Source organism: Oratosquilla oratoria, chromosome 44 (assembly GCF_046742065.1).
Source record: "Oratosquilla oratoria isolate Oo_2021 chromosome 44, ASM4674206v1, whole genome shotgun sequence".
Taxonomy (NCBI): Eukaryota; Metazoa; Arthropoda; class Malacostraca; order Stomatopoda; family Squillidae; genus Oratosquilla; species Oratosquilla oratoria.
In genome coordinates, this window is record NC_134820.1 from 6,774,287 (window position 1) to 6,797,054 (window position 22,768).

Below are 22,768 nucleotides of genomic sequence, written 5' to 3' on the forward strand. Positions count from 1 at the left end.
GGAAACAGTCCCACACTGATACAGCATAGACAAGTTCTGAGTACAATTTGCCAGCCACTGTGTAGCTGTGGGTTATCATCTTAATGAAAATCGGGGGAACAATTGATTCTGGAGTTGGAGTCTCGGGACTGGGCCCAAAATATCTTACCAACTCCAACTATATTTCATTTTTTTTTTTCTTTTTGTACACAAAAAGAAGCTTCTCTCCTTACACTACTACAATCTGGTGACATAAAAACTAGCACACACTAATATATATCAGACCTCAGGCCAAAGATTTTCCCAGAGACTGGACTGTGGGATTGTAGTGAAATTTAAGTCAACAATTGTATCTTCTTTACCCATGTATTCTCCACCACCACCACCACCACCATCACCACCATCACCACCATCACCACCAACATCATCATCATCTCCTTCACATTCTCCTCCCATCACCTCCTCCCACCACCTCTTCCTCCTCCACCTCCTTCTCCTTCTTTTTCTCCTCATCATCTTCCTCCTCCTCCTTCACCATCTCTTCCTCCTCCTTCACCATCTCTTCCTCCTCCTTCTTCATATCCTTCTTCTCCTTCTTCTCCTTCTTCTCCTTCTCCTTCTTCTCCTTCTTCTCCTTCTTCTCCCTCTTCTCCCTCTTCTCCCTCTTCCCCCCCTTCTTCTTCTTCTTCTTCTTCTTCTTCTTCTTCTTCTTCTTCTTCTTCTTCTTCTTCTTCTTCTTCTTCTTCTTCTTCTTCTTCTTCTTCTTCTTCTTCTCCTTCTCCTCCTCCTCCTCCTCCTCCTCCTCCTCCTCCTCCTCCTCCTCCTCTTCTTCTCCTCCTCTTCTTCTCCTCCTCTTCTCCTCCTCTTCTTCTCCTCCTCTTCTTCTCCTCCTCTTCTTCTCCTCCTCCTCCTCCTCCTCCTCCTCCTCCTCCTATTTCTCCTTCTTCCCCACTTCTTCTCCTCCTCCTCCTCCTCCTCCTCCTCGTCCTCCTCCTTGTCCTTCTTCCTTTCCTGTCCTTTCCTTTCCTTAACTTGATCAAAGTCTTATAAATGGAAACCAGTCATGTATATCTTACAGACATGCTCACACAATACAGAAGTGGCTTGAACAAGAAAGTTAGTCAATATGAGAGGACACTGCTCATATAGACTAGGAGTATATTTTTTATTCAGTTGCTCACTTGCCTTAGATATTTCATACTGGACATTTATGGTTGTTTTTCTTGGGAAAACTCGTGAATTTATTTTTGGAGTGAATATATAGGGCAGTGGACAAGGTGCAGGGATGACCCGTCATCCAGGAGGTGCTAAGATAAGAGGGAGGGTGGAGGGGTGTGGAGTGTATTCAGGGATGGAATGGGTGGGAATGATTTTATGCCTTTTCCTTTTTGGCTACCTCCCTTCTAAGGGGGAAAAAGCCTTGGTATATGTATGTATGTATGTATTGTAAAATATCTAATTTGAAGTAATATGATCTTTGCAGGAAGAGGAGGCGGACAAAATTGAGGACCAGGAGGCCGAGGAGTGCCAGAAGGAGCACTGTGTCCTTGGTTGTGTCTGTGAAAGCTTGAAAGGAAAGAAAAGAGGTGAAGTATTTATATTTCTTATTTGCGTTTTATTCATAATCTAATGTAGCCTTGGTATATGCATGTATGTACGTAATTGCACACTAATGTATTTCTATAATTTTCCAAATTAAAGAATGGGTGATATTTATTTTCCAGTGCGAGATCATTGTGGAAGAGTGGAATGCATGTTTGGGTGTACATGTAAGGATGACAGCTGGAAGCACTCCACCGATCTGGACTCTTCACGCACTATAAATGCAGTATCCATCTTCAACCTTGACCGGGAACAGCAAGAAGGACTTGCATTACGAGAAAAGGTTATTATTATACAACATAATTATTTTGTTCTGCTTTACGGTAGACATTTGTATTCAGCTGAAGGGTCTTGAACATAGTGAAAGAGATAAGACCATCTTGGCCCTGAGAGTATGATGAAACCATGTCATTTAGCTCATTAATATCTTGTTTCCACGAGCTGAATATAATCATCTGGTAATAGTCGGAATAAGCTAGACCAATATCAACCTTAACCCATTCAACTCCGATGACAAGATGTCTTGTCATTTGGTCAAATAAAACAAAAAATCATAATAAAACAACAAAATGTTTGATGATCAAACAGCACCAGAAAAATATGACGTCATCAGTCCTCCTCGAGGAGGACTGATGACGTCATATGTTTCTGGTGCTGTTTGATCATCAAACATTTTGTTGTTTTATTATGATTTTTTGTTTTATTTGACCAAATGACAAGACATCTTGTCATCGGAGTTGAATGGGTTAAAGGTATGGAGATTTTTTATATCAACTGCTAATATAAGAGGGAGGGTGGAGGGGTGTGGAGTGTATTCAGGGATGGAATGGGTGGGAATGATTTTATACCTTTTCCTTTTTGGCTACCTCCCTTGTAAGGGGGAAAATGCCTTGGTATATGTATGTATGTATGTATGCTAAGATAGGAGGGAGGGTGGAGGGGTGTGGAGTATATTCAGGGATTGAATGGGTGGGAATGATTTTATGCATTTTCCCTTTTGGCTACCTCCCTTGTAAGGGGGAAAAAGCCTTGGTATATGTATGAAAGGTTTTTTTTTCTGCTGAAAGGGTGTTACCATTGTGAATGCGACTCTCAAGCCCGTTGATACTCTGATATGCAGAACAAATTGTCTGAGTATTAGTTTATTCTGGCTATTGCAGTATGGTATTGTTCAGCTGATAGGTTGGGAGGGAGGGAGGGAGGGAGGGAGGGGTGGTGAATGGGAGTGGAGTGAGTGGGGATGAAATGGGTGGGAGTGGAATTATGCCTTTTGAATTTGGCTACCTCCCTTGTAAGGGGGAAAAAGGCTTTGGTATATGTATGTATGTATGTTTTTAGGAACAAGATCAAGAATGTATTAGTATCTTGCTTTTCCAGGATTTCAAGAGAACTGTCATTCAGACTGGATCAGAGGTGATCCTTGTAGGGGGTGAAAGGAGAAAGAGAGAAAGGAGAATCCCTGACAGGTTCAGAGACTCGGCAGTATGGATGGGGTCAGACCTTGTTGTGGCTGAGAATAACAAAGATGATAGCAACAGTGATGAACCTTTTGTTCATGGTAAGTATTTGATATTTTCTTGTTTGAATTGCAAATTTTCATGGCTGAGTCTCTTGTCTTGCCATTTGAAATATAAGGATATTGTTGAAAGAAAATGATTACAATACATACTGTATAGGTTATTGACAGCAAAGGTTTAATACAAGCATTATTTTAGGGACTTTTGGTGATGACCCAATGCAGCATACTTTTAAGATTGGAGGCTATTCTTCACTTGAAAAAGAATGATGATCACTTTTAACTTTTACTCTCCTTCTAAGGGTGGGAGTGGGTATATGCCTTTTGACTTTGGCTACCACCCTGGTAAGGTGGAGGAAAACCTTTTGTATGTAGATAGTTCCATCCTACATTTTACTGCCTTAAAACTTTCCATTACCACCTCTGTGACTCGATCTCTCCCTTCTCTGATATCCTTGTGATACATGCATACATACATACACATATACATATATATATATATATATACCAAGGGCTTTTTCCCCCTTACAAGGGAGGTAGCCAAAATCAAATGCATAAATCCACTTCCATCCATTTTGTCCCCACAAACTCCACTCCCATTCACCACCCCTCCCTCCCTCTTTTCTTGGGTCCTCCTGAATGATGGTTCATCCCTGCATCTTGCTCATTGCCCTGGGTCAGAAGCAACGCAGCAAGGCACAGCACATCCACAGCAAGGCTGCTACATTTAATTGGCAACCCCCTCTCTGTCCACTCATGCAGAAAAAGAGAAGACAAGGAAAAATCCCTGTGGGCTGCATCAGAACAATCACACATACTCCATCCCCCCCCATCCCCCCACCCACTCCTTCCATGCTTCACAGCATCATCTATATACAACCATTCTCCACTCACTCCTATCTTCTGTCTTCTTGTATCCTCCTTCAGCAGACATCATCTCCCTCTTTCCCAATGTCCCTATTACCCCATCCATCCATCTCATCCTTGATCACCCCCTCATGTTCGCTCCTTCCACCTCTGCCTTCCACATTTCTTTTACTAATCTTTCTTCACTCATTCTCTCTGTGTGGTAGAAGGGAGAAATGAATGAGATGGATGGAGTGAAAGGGGCATCGAGTAAAAGGGGAATGTCTGTTGAGCAGGGAAGGGAGAAGGCAGGAGATAGGCATGAGTGGAGAATGGCTGTGTATAGGAAGGGAGTGAGTAGGGGATGGGGGGGTTAGGGAGTGGTTATGTATTTACCTAGTTGTATTTTACGCCGATTTAATGAAGTATCCTTGCTGTGGATGTGCTGTGTCTTGCGACACTGCTCCTGACCCAGAGCAGTGGACAAGGTGCAGGGATGACCCGTCATCCAGGAGGTGCTAAGATGAGAGGGAGGGTGGAGGGGTGTGGAGTGTATTCAGGGATGGAATGGGTGGGAATGATTTTATGCCTTTTCCTTTTTGGCTACCTCCCTTGTAAGGGGGAAAAAGCCTTGGTATATGTATGTATGTATGTATTTTACGGGATGGGAGCTATGCTCGTAGTGAATGTTATCTTGATGCAGCTTGAAGGGATTTTTCTGCATGGGGGGGGGGGTAGAGAGGGAGGGTTTCCGATTAAGTGAAGTGGCCTTGCTGTGGATGTGCTATGTGTTGCTGTATTGCCTCTGATCCAAGGCAGTGGCCGCGATACAGGGATGACCCGTCATCTATGAGTAGCTAAGATGAGAGGAAGGGAAGGGTGGTGGATGGGAGTGGAATGGGTGGGGGTGAGTATGTGCATTTTGACTTTGGCTACCTCTCTGTTAAGGGGGAAAAAACCCTTGGTATAGAGATAGAAGGGAGAAAAGAATGCCATCACTTCGTTCCATGCATGTCATAGAAGGTAACTGAATAGTGCCTATGACATTGTAAAAGGTGGAGACTTGGAATTTAAGAAAGGAGAAATTTTAATGTGTTTGAGATGAACAACAGAGAGTCATCTTCCTGATACTCATTTTCAAAACCTGTCAACCCCCTCACTTTCATCTGGAGACCCGAGATCTCTCTCTGTCAACTTAAACTAAATATCTCTCACCTTTTCACATATAGAGAGCCAACAATCGGTAATTGCAATCCTTCTTCCATTCCTACTTTCAGCCATTGACATAGAAACATAACCACACTAAAACAACACAGACAGCTGTTCAAATTATCCTCCCAGAGTGATCCATGGGAGGGTTTGAGAACCAATGACAATCATGGAAGGCTGCATGTTTCCAGTCCGTGAAACTTGAGACAACAGTTATTATCACAAAATCATTTTTACTTGTACATTAACATGGAATAGGTTTAGGGTGGGTGTGCCTTATATTGGCCACCCTCATTATAAGGGGGAAAATGACCTTTGATGTATGTATATATACATATTGACATGTATATTTTTTTCTTCCTAACAGCTCCAGGTATCCACATTGATGATGCACACTTTTTTGTCAAACCATTGCGGCTAAAGATCCCTTGGTATGACATTAAAGGTGTCAGCATATGGTGTATGGATCACTCTTGCTATGACTGCAAGTGCATTAAGGATCCCAGTTATCGTGGAATGGAAGTGGGGGTTGAGGAAGAGGAAGAAATAACACCTCCACTGATCTCTGTTCCTTCACCTATCCACACTCCTGAGGCTATATGTGAACAAGAAAAGGAAGAGCTGCTTGAACCTGTTGTTATAATCTTCAATATTAATGTGACCAATACTGAAGCAAGGCGACGATATGACTGGAAGTTGAAGTATTGGCTTCACCCCAAGACATGCCATTCAGCCAGGACATGTGGTTATACTAAAAACAAAATTATAAGAGAATTCAAAGAAGTAACTTTTGATGGGTTAGCAAGTCAGGCTAGGGAAATGCTGCCACCACACATACAACCACACATTGTGGACAGCAACTTTGTGGCATCGTTCCAAACAAAAGATAGTATGCCACAAGAGCATGTGGCCTCTTTTACACAGCTGACTGCAGCTAATGTCTTCAAGAAACACAAAATGAGCTTAGATGCACAAGGCCCTCAGCTTCTTTCTCGGTTTCCAGATGTGGAAAGTGACCCATCATCAGTAATATCAAGCTCGCTTTTGTCTCTGGATTCCAAGCTGAAGAGAAAACAGGAAGGTGGGATTAAGACTCTTAAACATCCAGAAAGATTACCTAACATATTGTCATACAAGAGACCTGTATCATTTGGAGACCTGGTGGTGGTCGAAGAAAAACAAAAAGATACGGACCAAGACGTGGCAGAGTGCAACCCAGACATTACATCTCTTGTGCCACAAGACCAGGTAGCCTCAGTCAACCAGGGGCCAGCAATTTCCTCCTTGAAGAAACACAAAGTTTTTGTGGGTGCACAGGGCACCAAGCTTGTTCCTAGGTCTACTGAAGTGGAAAATGACCCTTCAGCAATAGTTTCACAGTCACTTATATCTTTAGATTCCAAATTAAAGAGAAAACAAGAAGTCATTACTAAGCCTGTTCAGCAACAACAGGCGGCTGAGCCACACGTATCTGCCAAACAGCAAGAAAGATTGCCTCCCATATTACCACGCAAGAGATCATTGTCACTTATAGATATGATGGCAGCAGAAGAAAGGCGGGGAGAGCTAGAACTAGACCTATCAGAATGTTATCCAGGCAATGCAATTCTTGTGTCAGAGCCAAGGTTCCGTAAGCTGATCAACATGAATATTATTGGTGTTGTGGGCATCAACAAGGCAGGAAGGTAAGTCACAAGTATTTTTTTATAGTATTCATGCATTTTAACTAGAGTAAGGAAACTTTAATATAAATCACTGAAGTATGCAAGTAGTCATGCAACAGTGCAGAATTTAGTCAGTCCAATACCCCCAATACATTTCCTTGCTACTCCCAATTTACAGCATGGGTTCTCAACCTTTTTCTTCCTCTGTACCCCTTGGGCAATTTTATAGATTCCCATGTACCCCTAAAAATTAACCTCTTCCAAACAATGATGCCTATATGGGTATACGTGGATGCCAGTATTGGTGTCTTGATTTTATTTATTTTGTAGTTGTAGCTGAGTAACCCACAAATTCTGTGAACTGGCTTGATTACGTCTGTTATTGTCTGTATATTAATGTGGCTAAGTAGCATGCAGCTGATACTTTAGGGTCTATATGGGCCGCCCCTACGGACCAGAGCCACACATCATTTTGTCTCTGATGGAGGAAGTCTCTGTTCATAGAGAAATTATAAAACTTTCATTATACTGCCCCCTTGTGGTGGGGAGAAAGAATACTGCCATCAAGTCTTCCCACTTGAGTCCTGTAGCCTCTCCTTTAAGACATACTTCTAACTTTCTTCCATCCTCTCGTCATGTACATCTCATCACCTGACTTTTACCTACATTTACCTTCAACTTTTTCAAATGTCATCCTGGAATTTGATAGAATGTTCAGCATGACCACATAGTCCAGAAATGTTTTGGGTATGATTACACAATATCTCATATTTTTAAAAATTGTGATAAGTAGGCTTAATTATTGTTGCTTTCAATAGGAAACGCATGGTATTTGAATTGTAACGGTCATAGATATGGAGCACATGGTTTTTTTTTTTTTTTTTTTTTTTTTTTTTTTTTCTCCATCAAAAAGATTTGAATTATAAATCATGTTCATCAGAATTTGCCAATTTTGGACAACTTTTTATCTAGATTTTTTTTCTTTTTTTTCCCTAATCACTTAGGTGCATCATTGGTATGGTGGAGTGTGTGGAGACAATGGAGAAGATGCAGCGGATTCATGCCATGATCAGTAACAACACTTTAGATGTCGGTCCAAACATGAGAGAGATCTTTTTCCCCCAGTCACACACACCAGCACGACCAAGGTACTTATGTTTTCTCTTGTAAAGCTTTAGATAAATTAGTTACCATTTATGGCTTTGGCACTTCGAGAATTGTAAACAGTGGAGCCCAAATAATTTTTTTTTTCATTTGCTTCATTAATATATTTTGAGTGGATAAGGAGGGGACATTGCCTTATGATGAAGTAGGGGGAGAAATCAACTCCCAACTCCACCTGTCAGATCCTGTTGTGAGGGAGCAGTGCCTTCCTGCTTTGTTTTTGACCCAAGTTGCATGGCAGGGGATAGGACATTCCTTCATCTGTAAGGTGCTGAAAAGGATTTTTTTTACGATTGTGTGTACTTTGACTTGCCCACATAAGAGAGAAAGGGCCTTTGGTGTGAGTGTGAGTGATTCACCACTGTCTTGGATCATGTGTTGGCCTTGTGATCAACAGCTATTACCCTTCTGAATGAGAGCTCAGCATCATATATGGTCTATCCATGGGGGATGCTGTGATCTACACACACACATGCATGCATGCATGCAAAACTGTCAGCAAAACCTATAATTTACTAAAAGCAATAAAAGTGGCTTTTACCTACTTGGATGAAGAAATGGTAAAAAAAAATACTAGTCACAATGATAAGGCCTAAATTGGAGTATGTAGCGACACTGGTCACCCATTACCAAAAAGAATATAAAGAAGATTGAGAGAATCCAGAGAGCAGCTACAATGATGGCCCCAGAACTGTCAAAACACTCATATGAAGAAAAATTGTTAAAATTGGAGTTGCTGACTCTGGAATAGAGGAGAGAGAGAGGTGACTTGTTGACCATCTACAGAATTATGAAAGGCATGGAAGTCCTTGACAGAGAAGACTTACTAAATTGAGATAAGAGAAACACAAGAGGACATGGAAAGAAGCTTAAAAAGGACAATTATAGAAAGGACATGAAAAAGAACAGCTTTCCCCACAGAGTGGTAGATGTATTTACCTACCTAGTTGTATTATATGGGAACGGAGCTATGCTCATAGTGACCCGTCTTTGTATCTCTCAGCATCTAGTTTGTTCTTAAAATTCTTGTATGGTTTTTGCACATATTATTTTTTCATCCAATTTGTTCCACACATCTGTTACTCTGTGTAGAAAACTATTCTTTTTTATATATCTTCTATAACTATCAATTTGACATCGGTTATAGGAAAAATGCTTGAATCAATAATAGTAAATAGACTCAGAGAACACATCGAAGGGCATAATTTAATTTGTGATTCACAGCATGGTTTCTCCAAGGGTAAGTCATGTGTGACTAATCTTCTATCCTTTTACACTAAAGTATATAAGGCGTCAGATAATAATGAAAATTACGATGTTATTTACCTTGACTTTAGCAAAGTGTTCGACAAGGTGCCACACCAGAGACTACTAAATACAATCTTATGTTCTTTTTGAGTTTCTTTTTATGTCCTCTTGTTTTTCTTCTGTCCCACTTTAATAAGTCTTCTCTATCAAGGACTTCCATACCTTTCATGATTCTGTATGGAACACATTGGATGAAAAAACAGTGTGTGCAAAAACAATACAAGAATTGAGCAAACTGGATATGGAGGGATACAAAGACAGGATACCATGAGCTTAGCTCCCCCTTTCTGTAAGATACAATTAGGTAAATACACATACACACATATGAACATAGATTGTCCAAACTGGAACTACCTACCCTGGAACAAAGAAGAGGAAGAGGAAATGTACTGGCCATATACAGAATTATGAAAGGGATGGAAATCATTGACAGAGAAGATTTATTAAAGTGGGATAAAAGAAAAACAAGAGGACATGAAAAGAAACTTAAAAAGGATAGTTATAGAAGAGATCTGAAAAAGAATAGTTTCCCACACAGAGTGGTAGATGTCTGGAACAAATTGGATGAGGCAACAGTGTGTGCAAAAACTATACAAGAATTTAAGAACAAACTAGATGCTGAAAGAAACAAAGACAGGTCATAATGAGCATAGCTCCCTTCCCATATAATACAACTAGGTAAAGTACACACACACAGGCTTGGACAGATAGTGATCACTCCAAAATGTTGGAAGACACAAAGAATGCATTAATTGAATTACTGAAAGAAGGAGGAAACATATTAGTTATGGGTGACTTTTTTCAAAAGAAATATGTTGGGAAGAAATGACAGTGAAAGGTGGAGAAGACCTTTGGGGAAATATTCTACTGGATATGACCATTGAATACACATTGACTTAATGGGTAAAGGGAAATACCGGGTATAGAAACAATGAAGAACTGTTGAGACTAGATTTAATATTTACATCAGAGCCTGAAATCGTGGATAAAATGAAATGCAAGATATCAATTGGGAAGAGTGACATATACTAGCAGAGTTTGAACTAAAAGAACAGATTGATTTGAGAAGAAATGAGAAACATAGGAAAGGAAGACTAATGTACAATAAAACAGATTTTGAGAAACTCAGAAAATTCTTTCAAAATACAAACTTGGAAAATTTCTTAAATTAAGAAACAAAGATGGAAGAGAAATGGAACATTAAAAGAAAATTATAATGAGGGAGTAAACAAATATGTACTAAAGAAGAAACAAGAATGGGTGTACATAAAGTGCTGGTACAACAGAAAATGTAATGAGGCTAAAGATAGAAGAGACAAAGCCTGGAAAAGCAAGTGACAAATATACATCAAAGTAACTATAGACTGGCCTCCCTTACAAGCACAATAGCAAAAATATGTGAAAAAGTTATCAAAAGTAAATGGATTAAACACTTGGAAGAGAATGATATACTAAATCCAAAATCCATACACAAATTTAAGAACAATTTAGACACTGTTAAATACAGAGATGGGACACCATGAGCATAGCTCCCCTTTCAGTAAGATACAACTAGGTAAACACAAACACAAACACACTCACTCTTACCCATTTCCATGCCCACAAGTGCTGGAGTGCAGGCTCACAGAGTAGCAATGCTTATATTTTATCAGCTTTGGGCAGGACTTAAACTTTGATCACTGAAATAACAGTTGAGAATGGTACTACTGCAGTGTGTATTTACCAACATTCATTGGGTCCTATCTCCTACTTTCCAATTTATCATAATGTTCATGTATTGTGTGTGTGCTTGTTTGTATATTTTGCAATCTGTTCACGTTAAACACACGTATGCTGCATACCTAAGACCACTAATATTTTACATTCACAGGTTTGTTATGATCCGGTGTGATAACAACAAAAAGTGGGAGATTGTTGGGGTGGTGCAGAAGAAGGCAACCAGCGATAAACAGGGAGAAAATGAGAAGAAGGAGGGTGTCACGCCTTCAGTGGTTCCAAACCCAGTCATAATCCCACCTAACATCCGGACAGCAACATTCGCAAATAAACAGTGTAAACCAGGTGAAGACCGTGCCAAACAGCCAAAACAGGAACCTGAAGTTATAGACTTAGAAGATGATGAACCTGAACTAGGACCCAGTGAAATCAAATCAAAGACAGGAGCAACAGTTCAGGAAGAAGATGAAGTAGTTGTGTTAGACCAGGCCAGTGATGATGCAAGTGGCACCAGTACCAGTGTTGCTAGTACCAGTGTTGGAGATACCAGTATTGGCAATACTTTAGTTGCAAGTACTGGTAATACTGATACTATTGTTGCCAAAGAGGAGAGTGACATTATTGAAGAAGAGGTCAGGGAAGAGGGCATGCCACAGATAGCCAGTGTTCATAGTGCACAAGATACAGATATGTTAGCTCTTATCGGTTCGCCCAAACCTGATGATGATGTTGTTGTGATCCCGTCAGGTGAAGAATCCAACAGTGAAGTTAGTCCTCAACCAAGTAAACCCGTGAAGGCAATACCTAACTTGTTGCCTATACATGGGACATCAGTCAACCAATTATCACATGCAATGATCAACCAGCTTACAAACATGGGTTCCACTACACCTAACTTAGGTACTGAGAAGGGAGCTGAAACAGAAAAGGGTAAGAATGCAAATCCTGTACCTATAAAACCAAAATGTGTTGCAAACAAGGAATGGCAGTCATTAAATACTGGAACTTCTATGAAGAAAATTCCTATTGTTCCAGGTCCTGCTTCTCAAAGGCTTTATTTTGTACCTGGACTTGCAAACACTGCTGTGAATGTCCATGGTGGTAGTCCAAATATGAGAACATTCCGCCTTAATCAGTTCAGCAGTAAAGTGTTCGGTGAGACCTCAGGTATTACACAGACATCACCTGTCGACACTCCATCAGATGCATCATCATCAGATGTTGTCCCAGTGACAGTGGAGTCATCTGGTGCAAGCCCAAGTATTGTGCAAAGCAAAACAGTTAAGGCAGGTGCTGAAAATCAAGCCTTGCTCTGTGTGAGCATGACCCCGTCTAATACACCAATAAATACCCGGGCCAGCACAAGCTCAGTAACAAAAATTGCTAATGTACCAGTGTCTGTTGTTACAAAGAAGCCTGGAGCTGTTGGCAAACCTCAGTTGGGCATTCAGATTCCTGGTTCAACACCAGGTAGTGTTCCTTCAACCCTTTATGCAGTGCAGCCTCCCACACTTGGCAAGAAGACCACTGGTTCTCCATCTGGAAGTACAGTGACACCAGCTGCTTCAAGTGCAAAGATGGTGTTTATTCCTACTACTGTTGGAACTACCTCATCAAAAATATTGTTACTGCCCACTACTCCTGTTGTTGATCCTAAACTCATGATGTTACGACAATCCAAAGAAATGTATACTTCAGTAGGGAACAGTAAAATGATGTTCATGCCCACAACTGCAGTGGGGAGTTCAAAAATGATATTGGTTCCTTCCAACAGCAGTGATGGGTCAAAAATGGTCCTCTTACCAACTGTACCAACTGAAAGCCTATCAAAGAAGTCACAACCTGTAGCTGCAGCATCGTCAAAGCCAGATATTAAGTCAACAGTTACTCAATCCAAATCGCCAGGCAAGAAGGTAAAACTTGCTGATACAGCAGATTCTGAAGGTGACAGCACAGTTGCAAAGGTGACACTGGCAATTGTAACTCGCACTGTTTCACCTTCAAAGGTTGCTAAACCTACAATGTCTGACAGCACTGTAAGTGCAACCTCCACTACAACTACTGCAAGCATTGTTTTGCCTATAACTTCAGTGACATACCCAAAGCCTCCAAAGACAGTAGAGGAAACCAGCTCTTTAACAGTAACCATCACATCAGTGAACAAAACTACCCCACCACTTCAAGAAGAAGAGGATCCTGCAAGTCTTGATATTATTCCCATTGAGAATGAAGATACACCAACCTCAAAGCCTTCATCAATAGGTGAAGATGGTGGTAAGCAAAATATAGATGTGAAGGAGAGTAAGAATGGCAAAGCAGTGCAGAAAACTGACTCTGATAAAAGCAAAAACTTAACTTCTGGAGGAAAGGACAGTCATGATGTAAACACAAAGGATCCTAAAGCTAACTCCTCAGAAGCCCGAAATATAGAGGATGGTGTGAAAGAAAAGGAAAGCAAATCTTTGAAAGAAACAGAAAAGGCAGGCAATCTAAAAAGGAAGCTTAGTGACCATGAAAGTTTAACTAATGATGGAGAACCACCAGTTAAGAAAGTACAAATGGGTGTGGACTGTGTGCCAGTTAAAAATGTGTCACAAGGAACTGTTAAACCAGATGTATCTGGTGTAGAGAAAGGGAAGCTTTTGGCTGCCCAGAAAAAAATAGAAGGAGATGAAACAGATCCTAGTGTGAAAGTCTGTGATAAAGAACCCAGAACTAATAAAGATGAAAAATCTGATGCAGAAACCAGGAAAGAAGAAGCGGGCCATTCAGCTGATGTATCGGATACTTCAGTTAGTGAAACAAAAGCAGAAGAGCAAGTACCTGGTGTTCCAATAAAGAAGGCCGGGCATTACTGGAGCTCTGTAGATTTAGCTCTCAATTTCAAAAGTGTTAAATTGGACTGGCTTGTGGGAACCATAAAGAAGAATGTGCTTATGAACATTTTTCGCATGTCTGAAAAGGCTAAGACATATGTGAACTTAAGTGTAAAGAATGGTGAGGCAACAACAGTATTATATGGATTGGCTCGTCACTGTGTTGTTAGTGAGAGTAGTGCTATTCCTGTACTTATTCTCGGTTCGGCAATGAATGCTGTCATGGGGTCAACACGCACCACAGACAAGGACCTGTTTGTTGGGAATAGTGTTAAATATTTTATTAGAGAACAGACTGGGGAATTGTCGTCATATTCATATGATGTGTCAGGACAGTATTTAATTTGCATTGCGTCCAAAAAGAAGGGAGAAGCTGGTAGGTTGATCGGGGTTGGTCAGAAAATACCAGTAAGTAAAGTAAGGGGTGAGCTTATTCCCTTAACTGCTTTGACGGCTACCATGAACATCAATCTTCCCCATAAAGAAAGAAAAGAAAAAGTTGAAACAAAAAAAAATGAAGAAAAAGATAATATGCAGAAGAGCAGCCAGGGATGTGACTGTTTAAGGAAGGGTAATTTTATTTGCCATGGTCACGCCAGTCAAGAAGTGGAAATTGTGGAAGAGAAAGGTATACGTGGATCTTCCCTCTCACCCCAATTCAAGGGGAAGGTGAAAATGAAGAAGGAAGAGGAAGTGAAACCTAGTGGTACAAGCGGTAGTCACATAAAAACCATAGATCTAGACGCTGAAATTAGAGGGAGTACTGGTAACGTGGAAACTCGGAACAAAGAAGAGACAGAAGAAGATATGGAACAACACTTGAAGTCAATTTCAAAAACACTTGAAAATATGGCATTCATCATGAATATGAACACAGAGACTCCTAGCACTCTCAGTGATGTAACATCAGGTGAAACAAAGTTAGGAAACACAAGTGCATCTCAAGATAGTGCAGGATCTCATCAGTCAAATTCTGCAGCAGTGGAGGATGACATTGATGATGAAATTGATGTTGAAGAGTGTGAAGAGACGGGCCCATCGATATTGTCACTGCTTCGACTTCAGAGTGCAATGGAGAAAGGTAAGAATTTTTTTTTTTTTTCTTTTTTTTTTTTTTTGTAAAAAATTCATTCCATAGCTAGTGTAAGACCAAATTTCTGATCCACTCAACTTGTAAATAATTTTGCACCATTGCAATATCATTTACTTATAGAAAAATGTATGTGCTCCAGAACAGATCCAGTAAACACTATTTTGTCTTCCAATGTATATATTGAATTATAATTTTATTTGATATAGACAGGTATTTGCATACATTACTTCAAATCCATGATGATTTGTTTTTATTTGGTACTTTATGGTCCTATGTGATGGATACTGGAGAGAATACTCTTTCTTTCAGTATCTTCAGAATCTCTCTACATCCTTATTTCCATCTGTGGGTGCAACCCTCACCTTTGGACTGGGCTCAAGATCTCTTGCTATCAGCTTTTATTGTTATTCCACCTTTCCACGTACATCCATGAAGGATATCAAGAAACAACTTCTCTACAGATATATCAACTCTTCTTCATTGTATTCTTTTTCCTTCTTTTCCACCTCTTCCTTCTCCCCCACTTCCACCTTTTTCATCTCCTCTTGCTCCCCTTCCTCCCACTTCTTCTCCTATCCTCCTCCTCCTCCTCCTCCCATCTTTCCTTTCCTCCCCATTCCCTCTCTCCCTTCCCTCACCTCTTTCCCCTCCTCCCCCTCCCCTTCCTCCCCTCTTTCTCTTCTTCATATCTTCTGATATAGAAACAAATCCATATTAAAACAGCATAACAATTCAACATTTTAAAGAGAGGTCTATTGAATGACTTTAATATATGTCTATATATATATATATATATATATATATATATATATATATATGTGTTTATATATATATATATATATATATATATATATATATATATATATATATATATATGAAGGTGGAAAAAGAAGTCACGGGTCTAGTTCCGAGTTCCTTAGTTTATTCCTGACCGGTTTCGCTCTATGCTTCTTCTGAAGAAGCATAGAGCAAAACCGGTCAGGAATAAACTCAGGAACTCGGAACTAGACCCGTGACTTCTTTTTCCACCTTCATCAACTTGTCACAATGTACCAGCATATATATATATATATATATATATATATATATATATATATACATATACATATATATATATATACATATATATATAAATATATATATAATATATTATATATATATATTTATATATATTTATATATAAGGTTGGTTTTAAGGTAGACTCTGGAGAGAATTTGTTTATTTAGAAATGAATGTTGGGCACCAATAATATGATGGGGTTGTTCTAAATGTGAGAAAAGGGAGAAGAGACAGCAAGGCAGGTGATGACTGTGTGTTTCAAGTTGTGTCCCAACGGTCAGCTAGTGGGGGAGGGGAGGGGGTGAGAAAGCAAGGAAGCAGTAAGCCAGGCTCACAGTGTGCTACTCCAAGGTGATCTGAATCTTTGGTGTTCATCTGGTCTTTATACATATTGGCAGGTCATGACACATGCCCTTAATTGGCACAAAAGCAGAGTCAATGCTTGGGAAGTTGGATACAAAATAGTCTTGTGCTGCCGAGTCATCAAGTATGGGATGTACATTTCTCAAAGAATCCAGTGTTCATTTTTACATGGCTGGCTGAGGTGCAGGTTATTGCTGGGACCAATACTGGTACTGCACATGAGTTCCACAGGGAGGCCTTGTCCCAACTGTGGGCCTTAAGGAAGCTTTGGTCAATCCAACACAGCCAGGTGGTGCAAATGTGTCCCCTTTGAAACCTTTTGCAGGTCTGCAAGGTTTTGGGATGGGCCAGTAGAAGAGGTGAGGAGGGAGGAGTGAAGACAGTCTTCTTAACCACTTCCATACGGTGACGCCTACGTAGGCGTCATGAGGAGCAAGTGGGTACGCGATGATGCCGACGTCGGCGTCTTGATTATATTTATTGTAGTTGTACCTATGTAACCTCCATTCTCTCTAAACTGGCTTTATCATATTTTCTATGGTTATCAAAATTCACGGGTGAAAGAGAACGAACGATTGAGCACTGACTTTATTTTTTATAATGCGATTTTTATGACGCAACATCGCACGTCGGGCAGCTAATGCTGCCCGACGTGCGATGTGCCCTGGAGTGAAGAGGTTAACCTGCCCCCACAAAAGTTAAGGCTGGAAGTGATGTCATGTGAAGCCTTGACAAGAAATCATTGAGGTAGATGTCCTCACGATGGGGCCAGAACTTGAAGGCAGGGGTAGAACTGGCCATCAGATTACAGGGGCAGCAGCAAGTGGCAGTCTGCCACAGGGTAGCATGCCTTGGGATGCTCAGCTACTCCCATGGGACCAGAGTTGTCCTGTAAGTCTTGGGTGACATTGAAAAGGTTGGTGCAGCTTGGGGAGGCTGCTCAGGTGATCTCGTACCTGAAACGCATCCAAGGGTCACGTCATACCATGGCATTGGTAGTGTGGTTGCAACATCTCCCTGAAAAGACAGACACTCAAGAACAGTTGTGTTTAGCAGGTTGGGTGTTAGGCCACTCAGGATGTCATGGACTTCACAGTTGAGGTTGCTAGACATTAGCTTTACCGGAGTTGAGGTGCAGGACCTTGTGATCTCCGTTGAGCATGTGGGTGGGTCAAGGTGGGAACACTCACAGCTCTAGTTTGCTAAATGATCTAGTGGTGGTGGTGGTAGGCCACGAATACAACTGTGGTAGGTAAGAGTGTAAGCAGTCAAGCTGGCAGTTGGCAGACCTCGTAGGTGAGCTAACAGTTGTGTTGGCAGGCTGGGGCAACAGCACTCAATCCTCTTTTTATATGTAGGGCACATATCAGTGCCATTGGCAGGTGCCCATTTTGCTACATCTATAGGCCTAGTCTATATTCCCATCTACATGGCTTCACACAATCCTTCCACTTCTTTATTTTTGTGTGAAGAAGGTTTACAATTTATCATTTGCTATCTATCTGAATCTTGTTAAGAAATGAGTATGATTTATGATGGTGCTCCTTTTCCAAGCCATTGTTGTTGTATTGCCCTTTGACCCTTTCAGCAAATTGTTCCATTTGTGTATTCTGCCATACTATGCAGCAGTATCCTGTAACTGGTAGATTGATCAGAAGTAACTTATTATTAGAGTCGTGTATCTCATTGTGCAACTTCACCACTTCAGTATGACTCAAATTCTTGCGCAAAGCATTGGCTGCCAAATGTACGATTCATCACAGTACTCACATTATAAAATATAAAGTCACTGCTGTATTACTCGTTCTCTTTTACTCTGAGTAATAGTAAACACAGAAAACATGATCAAACCAATTCACTGAATCCGGGGGTAACTCATGTACAACTGCAAAAAAAATTATATGATCAAGATGCCGATGCTGGAATCCTCGTGTACCTACTTGTGCCTCATGATACCTGCATGGGTGTTGTCATACCAAAGTGGTTAAGGTAACCTAGCAGTGGTTGAATTCAACATCAATTTATGTATTTGCTCCGTAAGATAGCTAGTAAGGGCAATTACAATGTTATATAACTCTTGTAAGGATGGATTAACTACCTAACACAGCTTACACAAGCAACTGCATTACATTTGCACATCTTTGTGTCATATTGTGACATGTCATGACACATCATGACACATTATGAAATATCATGACAATATATATATATATATATATATATATATATATATATATATATATATATATATATATACATATATATATATATATATATATATATATATATATATATATATACACAGTCGAACCTCGAAAGCCCGGACTAATTGGGGGGAAGGGTGGTCCGGTCATGCCAAAAGTCTGGTCATCGAAAATATCGCCCTAACACCCGTAGATTTTCGTAGCGGTATATGTATAGGTAATGGATGATATGGCATAGAAACACATAATAATACTCTAACACTGTAATAATAATACTGTAATAATAATACTATAATACTAATAATTCTGTAATAATAGCTGTAATACAGGCATGTAAATGTACTGTATATACAGTGTACTGTACTGTATTTTTTATTATGTACACTGTAAATATCGGAAGGTATGCACGCGGGACAGTGGTGGCAGGCAGGGTTGCCGCATTTTCTACACTGCCATGTAGAATGGGAGTGTTGCCATACCGGGGCATACATTTTTCTCGGGCGTGTGCAGCCTTTCATAGCAAGATATACTTGTCAAACTTTGACAAAATGTTGGTTCTAGTTTTTTTATTCTTGAATGTATATAAGGCCCCCATGCCCTAACATATTCAGTAAGATATAATTTTTTTTTTTTTTGTAATATTACTATCGCTAAAAGAAAGCTGAAATTTTAGCGTAGAATTTTTTTCTACACGGTAAAAAACATATCTTTTGGGGTATAATATTTTGTAACACAAATACCGGTACCAATAAAAGTCGTATTTTGATGTACCATTTATTATTTGATAACTAGTTCTATGATTTTTAAACAAAAGTTTGAGTTTTTGAATGTTTTTAACAGCCTGCTGATATGTAGAAAAAATTTCCACATGTCCTTGTACAGTTGCCACATGCCTCTATTTTACTACGTTTTGGTACAAAATTCTACGAAACGGCAGCCCTGGTGGCGGCTTGACTGGGCAGGGTTTGAGTACACGTGTACGGCTGTCGCTGCCACCTACCGGACAAATAGGGAACTTTGCTTGAAAAGTCTGCCCTTTGTTCATTTCGACCGGTCATACGAGGGTCCGGGCATTCGGGGTCTGGGCTTTCGAGGTTCGACTGTATATATATATATATATATGTATATATATATATATGTATATATATATGTATATATATATATTATATATATATATATATATATGAAGATCTGGAGTCTGGGATCCATATTGGAAAAGTGTAATCACCAGACCCAATTGAAGGGTTTATTTGCCCAATGTATTGATTCCTGTCCAGGAATTGTCGTCAAGGGGTATAATGGATACAAAATTGTGAACTCAAATATAAATGGTTAATGTGGTACACCTGGGAAAGGTTCACACTTTCTATCATATATACAAAACAGTACTGTATATAGTAATAGATAAACATAAATTTGTGACACCAAATAAAATAAATTTCCTAAGGGAGTGATCTTAAAACAAATCTTGCAAATTAACATCAGTATGTAACACAACATAGAAACACCAGAACAAAGTCCAAGTCCACAAGTGGCGACAGTGGACAAATGTCCTTAAGGAAGGAAGAGGGAATACAGGGAGGAAAGTGATCCCAAGTACAAATGATTGACTACAATCAGACAGAAACAACAACACAAGATAATAAAAAGAAAAGAAAAGAAAAGGAAAAAGACTAAAAACTGAAAAAAGGGGAAATAAAAGTCTGGGAATGGAAGTTGTAAAACTACACTGCCTTGGAAACTGGAGGTCAGACAAATGACACCTAGTGAATATATGTAAGGTTGCAAAGAAGCCAACTGAAACTGGAAAATCAGATCCTGCTGAGATTCACAGACAGGAGGACATCTTATACAAAAAAACAGAAAACCAAAACCAAAAGTGAAAAAACGAAAGGGAAAAGACAGTCAGAGAAAGCAGAAGACGGAATGACTTTGAGAATTGTCAGGGAATGTACATAAAGAAAGGGGGGGAAGAATAAGAAAAAGCAAAATAAAACAGCAGCCTGACAACAAAGAGTGTGGCCTGACAAGAAAGAATAAAAACACATTCCAGTAAAGTACCACAGATGAAATAACCATGCAGTGAAGGAATTAGACTGCGTGACTCGTCGTCCCTAGGTAAATAGGATTGAGATCAATACATTTGTTTATGCAGTTGCTCTTGGTTTCCCATGCTTCTAAGAATAGTCTTTTCTTTTTGTTGTTTTCTTTGTGTAGTGTTGTCACTTCATCCCAGTCTGTTGTGTTGGTGTTCTGTAGTGTGTACAGGGCCAATTTCAAGTCTTCTTGCCTCTGCACATTGATGTTCTTGTACTCTTGTAGCTAGTTTCTTCTGAGTTTCTCCTATGTATACCAAGTCACAGTCAGAGCAGCTTATGTGGTAAACTACAATGGCTAGGTGTGTATGTTCTTCAGTGTCTGACTTTGGTGAGATTTCGGTGCAAGGTATTGAGGGGATTGTGTGCCACTTCTATTCCAGTGTAAAACTCTGGCAGTAACCTCGGAGGTGCCTCTGATATAGGGTATTGTGACTGGGTGTATGGTCTTCAGTGTTATTGTTGTTGTTGTTGTTGTCGTTCCCTAGACTGTCTGTCCGAGCAGTCCCGTCTCCCCAAGGAATGCCATAGCCGAAACTGGGTTTTCCCACAAATCCTTTATAGAGCGTATGTTGTGTTGTTTGCGTGCATGATTGTGTATAATGCAGTCTTCCATTATGTGTTGTATGGTATGGGGTGAAGTGTTACATCCTGGGCAGCTGTTCACAATGCGGTCATCCAGCCTCTTCTGGTAGCTTAGAAGTGCTGGGTGGTGACTGCACCGCAGTCTGGCCAAGTGGACTCTGTCCTTTCATGGGAGAGAGGATTCAGAAGGGTGGATATCAGGGGGTCTGGCATGCAGCAGTGTGTTGTCTTTCAGTGTGTTAATGGAGCGGTGAGTGATATGATTATGAATATGTTTCCGGAGGCTGGTATTTGGTGGTTGTGGAGGAAGAGAAGAGAGTATCTGTGCGTGATACAGGTCTTTGGGTGTTGTTTTAATGTTTCTTGGTGTGGCACTGAAGACCATATCAGTGCAATATGGTCTTCGGTGTTATTGACTTTGGTGAGATTTTGGTGCAAGGTATTGAGGGGTTTGTGTGCCACTTGTATTCCAGTGTCTCATAAAGCTCTGGCAGTAACCTTGGAGGTGCCTTTGATATAGTGGAGTGTGACCGGGTGTCGTGTGTGGTCTCTGTTCTAGGGTGTTACTCATGTGCTGCGGTTGCCTATGAGAGATATCAAAATAGAGTGCAAGTAAAATGTACTTCAATACACAAATACAATGTATATCAACTTATGCAAACATTATCCATATATTTGTTTCATTGCTCCAGTGACTTGATTCCTGTTGTGTTAAAATCTTTTCATTCAAATCTTTAATCATTTTCTCAAAGGCAGCATCTGAATTACCTGAAAAATACACGAGGAAATTGCCAAAGTTTGTATAAAAATGGACATATAGACAAGAACATCAAAAGAAACACAGTGCTATAAATTATCTTATCTATTGATTTCTGCAACCAGTAATGATCTGCAAAATGCATTGCATAAAAGTTACAACAGTAGACACAGGCTACTGTTCCAAGTTGTTGATGTATATAAATGAATTATGAACAATACAAACTACCAGTCGTGGGCGTTGCGATAAGTAAAGCGATAATATCGCTTTAACTGGAAAAACTTATCGCTTTCAAATTTCCCGCGATAAATCCAGCGATAAAGTAGAAGACGAAAAACCATTACAGCGGGAGGTTACAGGCTCATTGTTACGCGGCAAACAGATATGGTGTTTTAAGTGTAAAAAAGAGGTTTTTAAATGCATAAGTAGCAAAAATAGTGTATTTTTGGATTTATCGCAGGTTTTATCACTTATCGCTTTAAGGTATCTTGGAAATTGATCACTTTATCGTTATAGGACTAATTTATCGCTTTATCATTATTGCTTTATCGCAAAATTTATCGCTGCCCACCACTGCAAACTACTAATTGAAACAAGCTTAAAACTATAAAAATCAAGTGTCTGAAGGCTGTCTATACTACAGGCCTCCCATCCTATATATTACATCAGTATATGATAGTTCACATATACAAGTCACTCTATATCATAATATGTTTGGTAGGCAAAGCAGT

At 40.0% G+C, this 22,768-nt stretch overlaps 1 protein-coding gene across 12 annotated transcripts in view; it reads left to right on the forward strand.

Moving 5' to 3' along the window:
• Positions 1-22,768, forward strand: part of LOC143022424 (uncharacterized) — an 87,748-nt gene that overhangs the window by 31,091 nt on the left and 33,889 nt on the right. For all 12 annotated transcript variants that reach the window (XR_012966050.1, XR_012966049.1, XM_076180641.1 and 9 more), the window contains 6 exons: positions 1,463-1,565; positions 1,704-1,864; positions 2,959-3,139; positions 5,520-6,837; positions 7,821-7,964; positions 11,159-14,961. Coding sequence is in view for 10 of the 12 variants with exons in the window: in XM_076180641.1 (XP_076036756.1) it covers positions 1,463-1,565; positions 1,704-1,864; positions 2,959-3,139; positions 5,520-6,837; positions 7,821-7,964; positions 11,159-14,961 (5,710 nt within the window). In the remaining 2 variants the exon portion in view is untranslated. The remainder of the gene's footprint in view (positions 1-1,462; positions 1,566-1,703; positions 1,865-2,958; positions 3,140-5,519; positions 6,838-7,820; positions 7,965-11,158; positions 14,962-22,768) is intronic.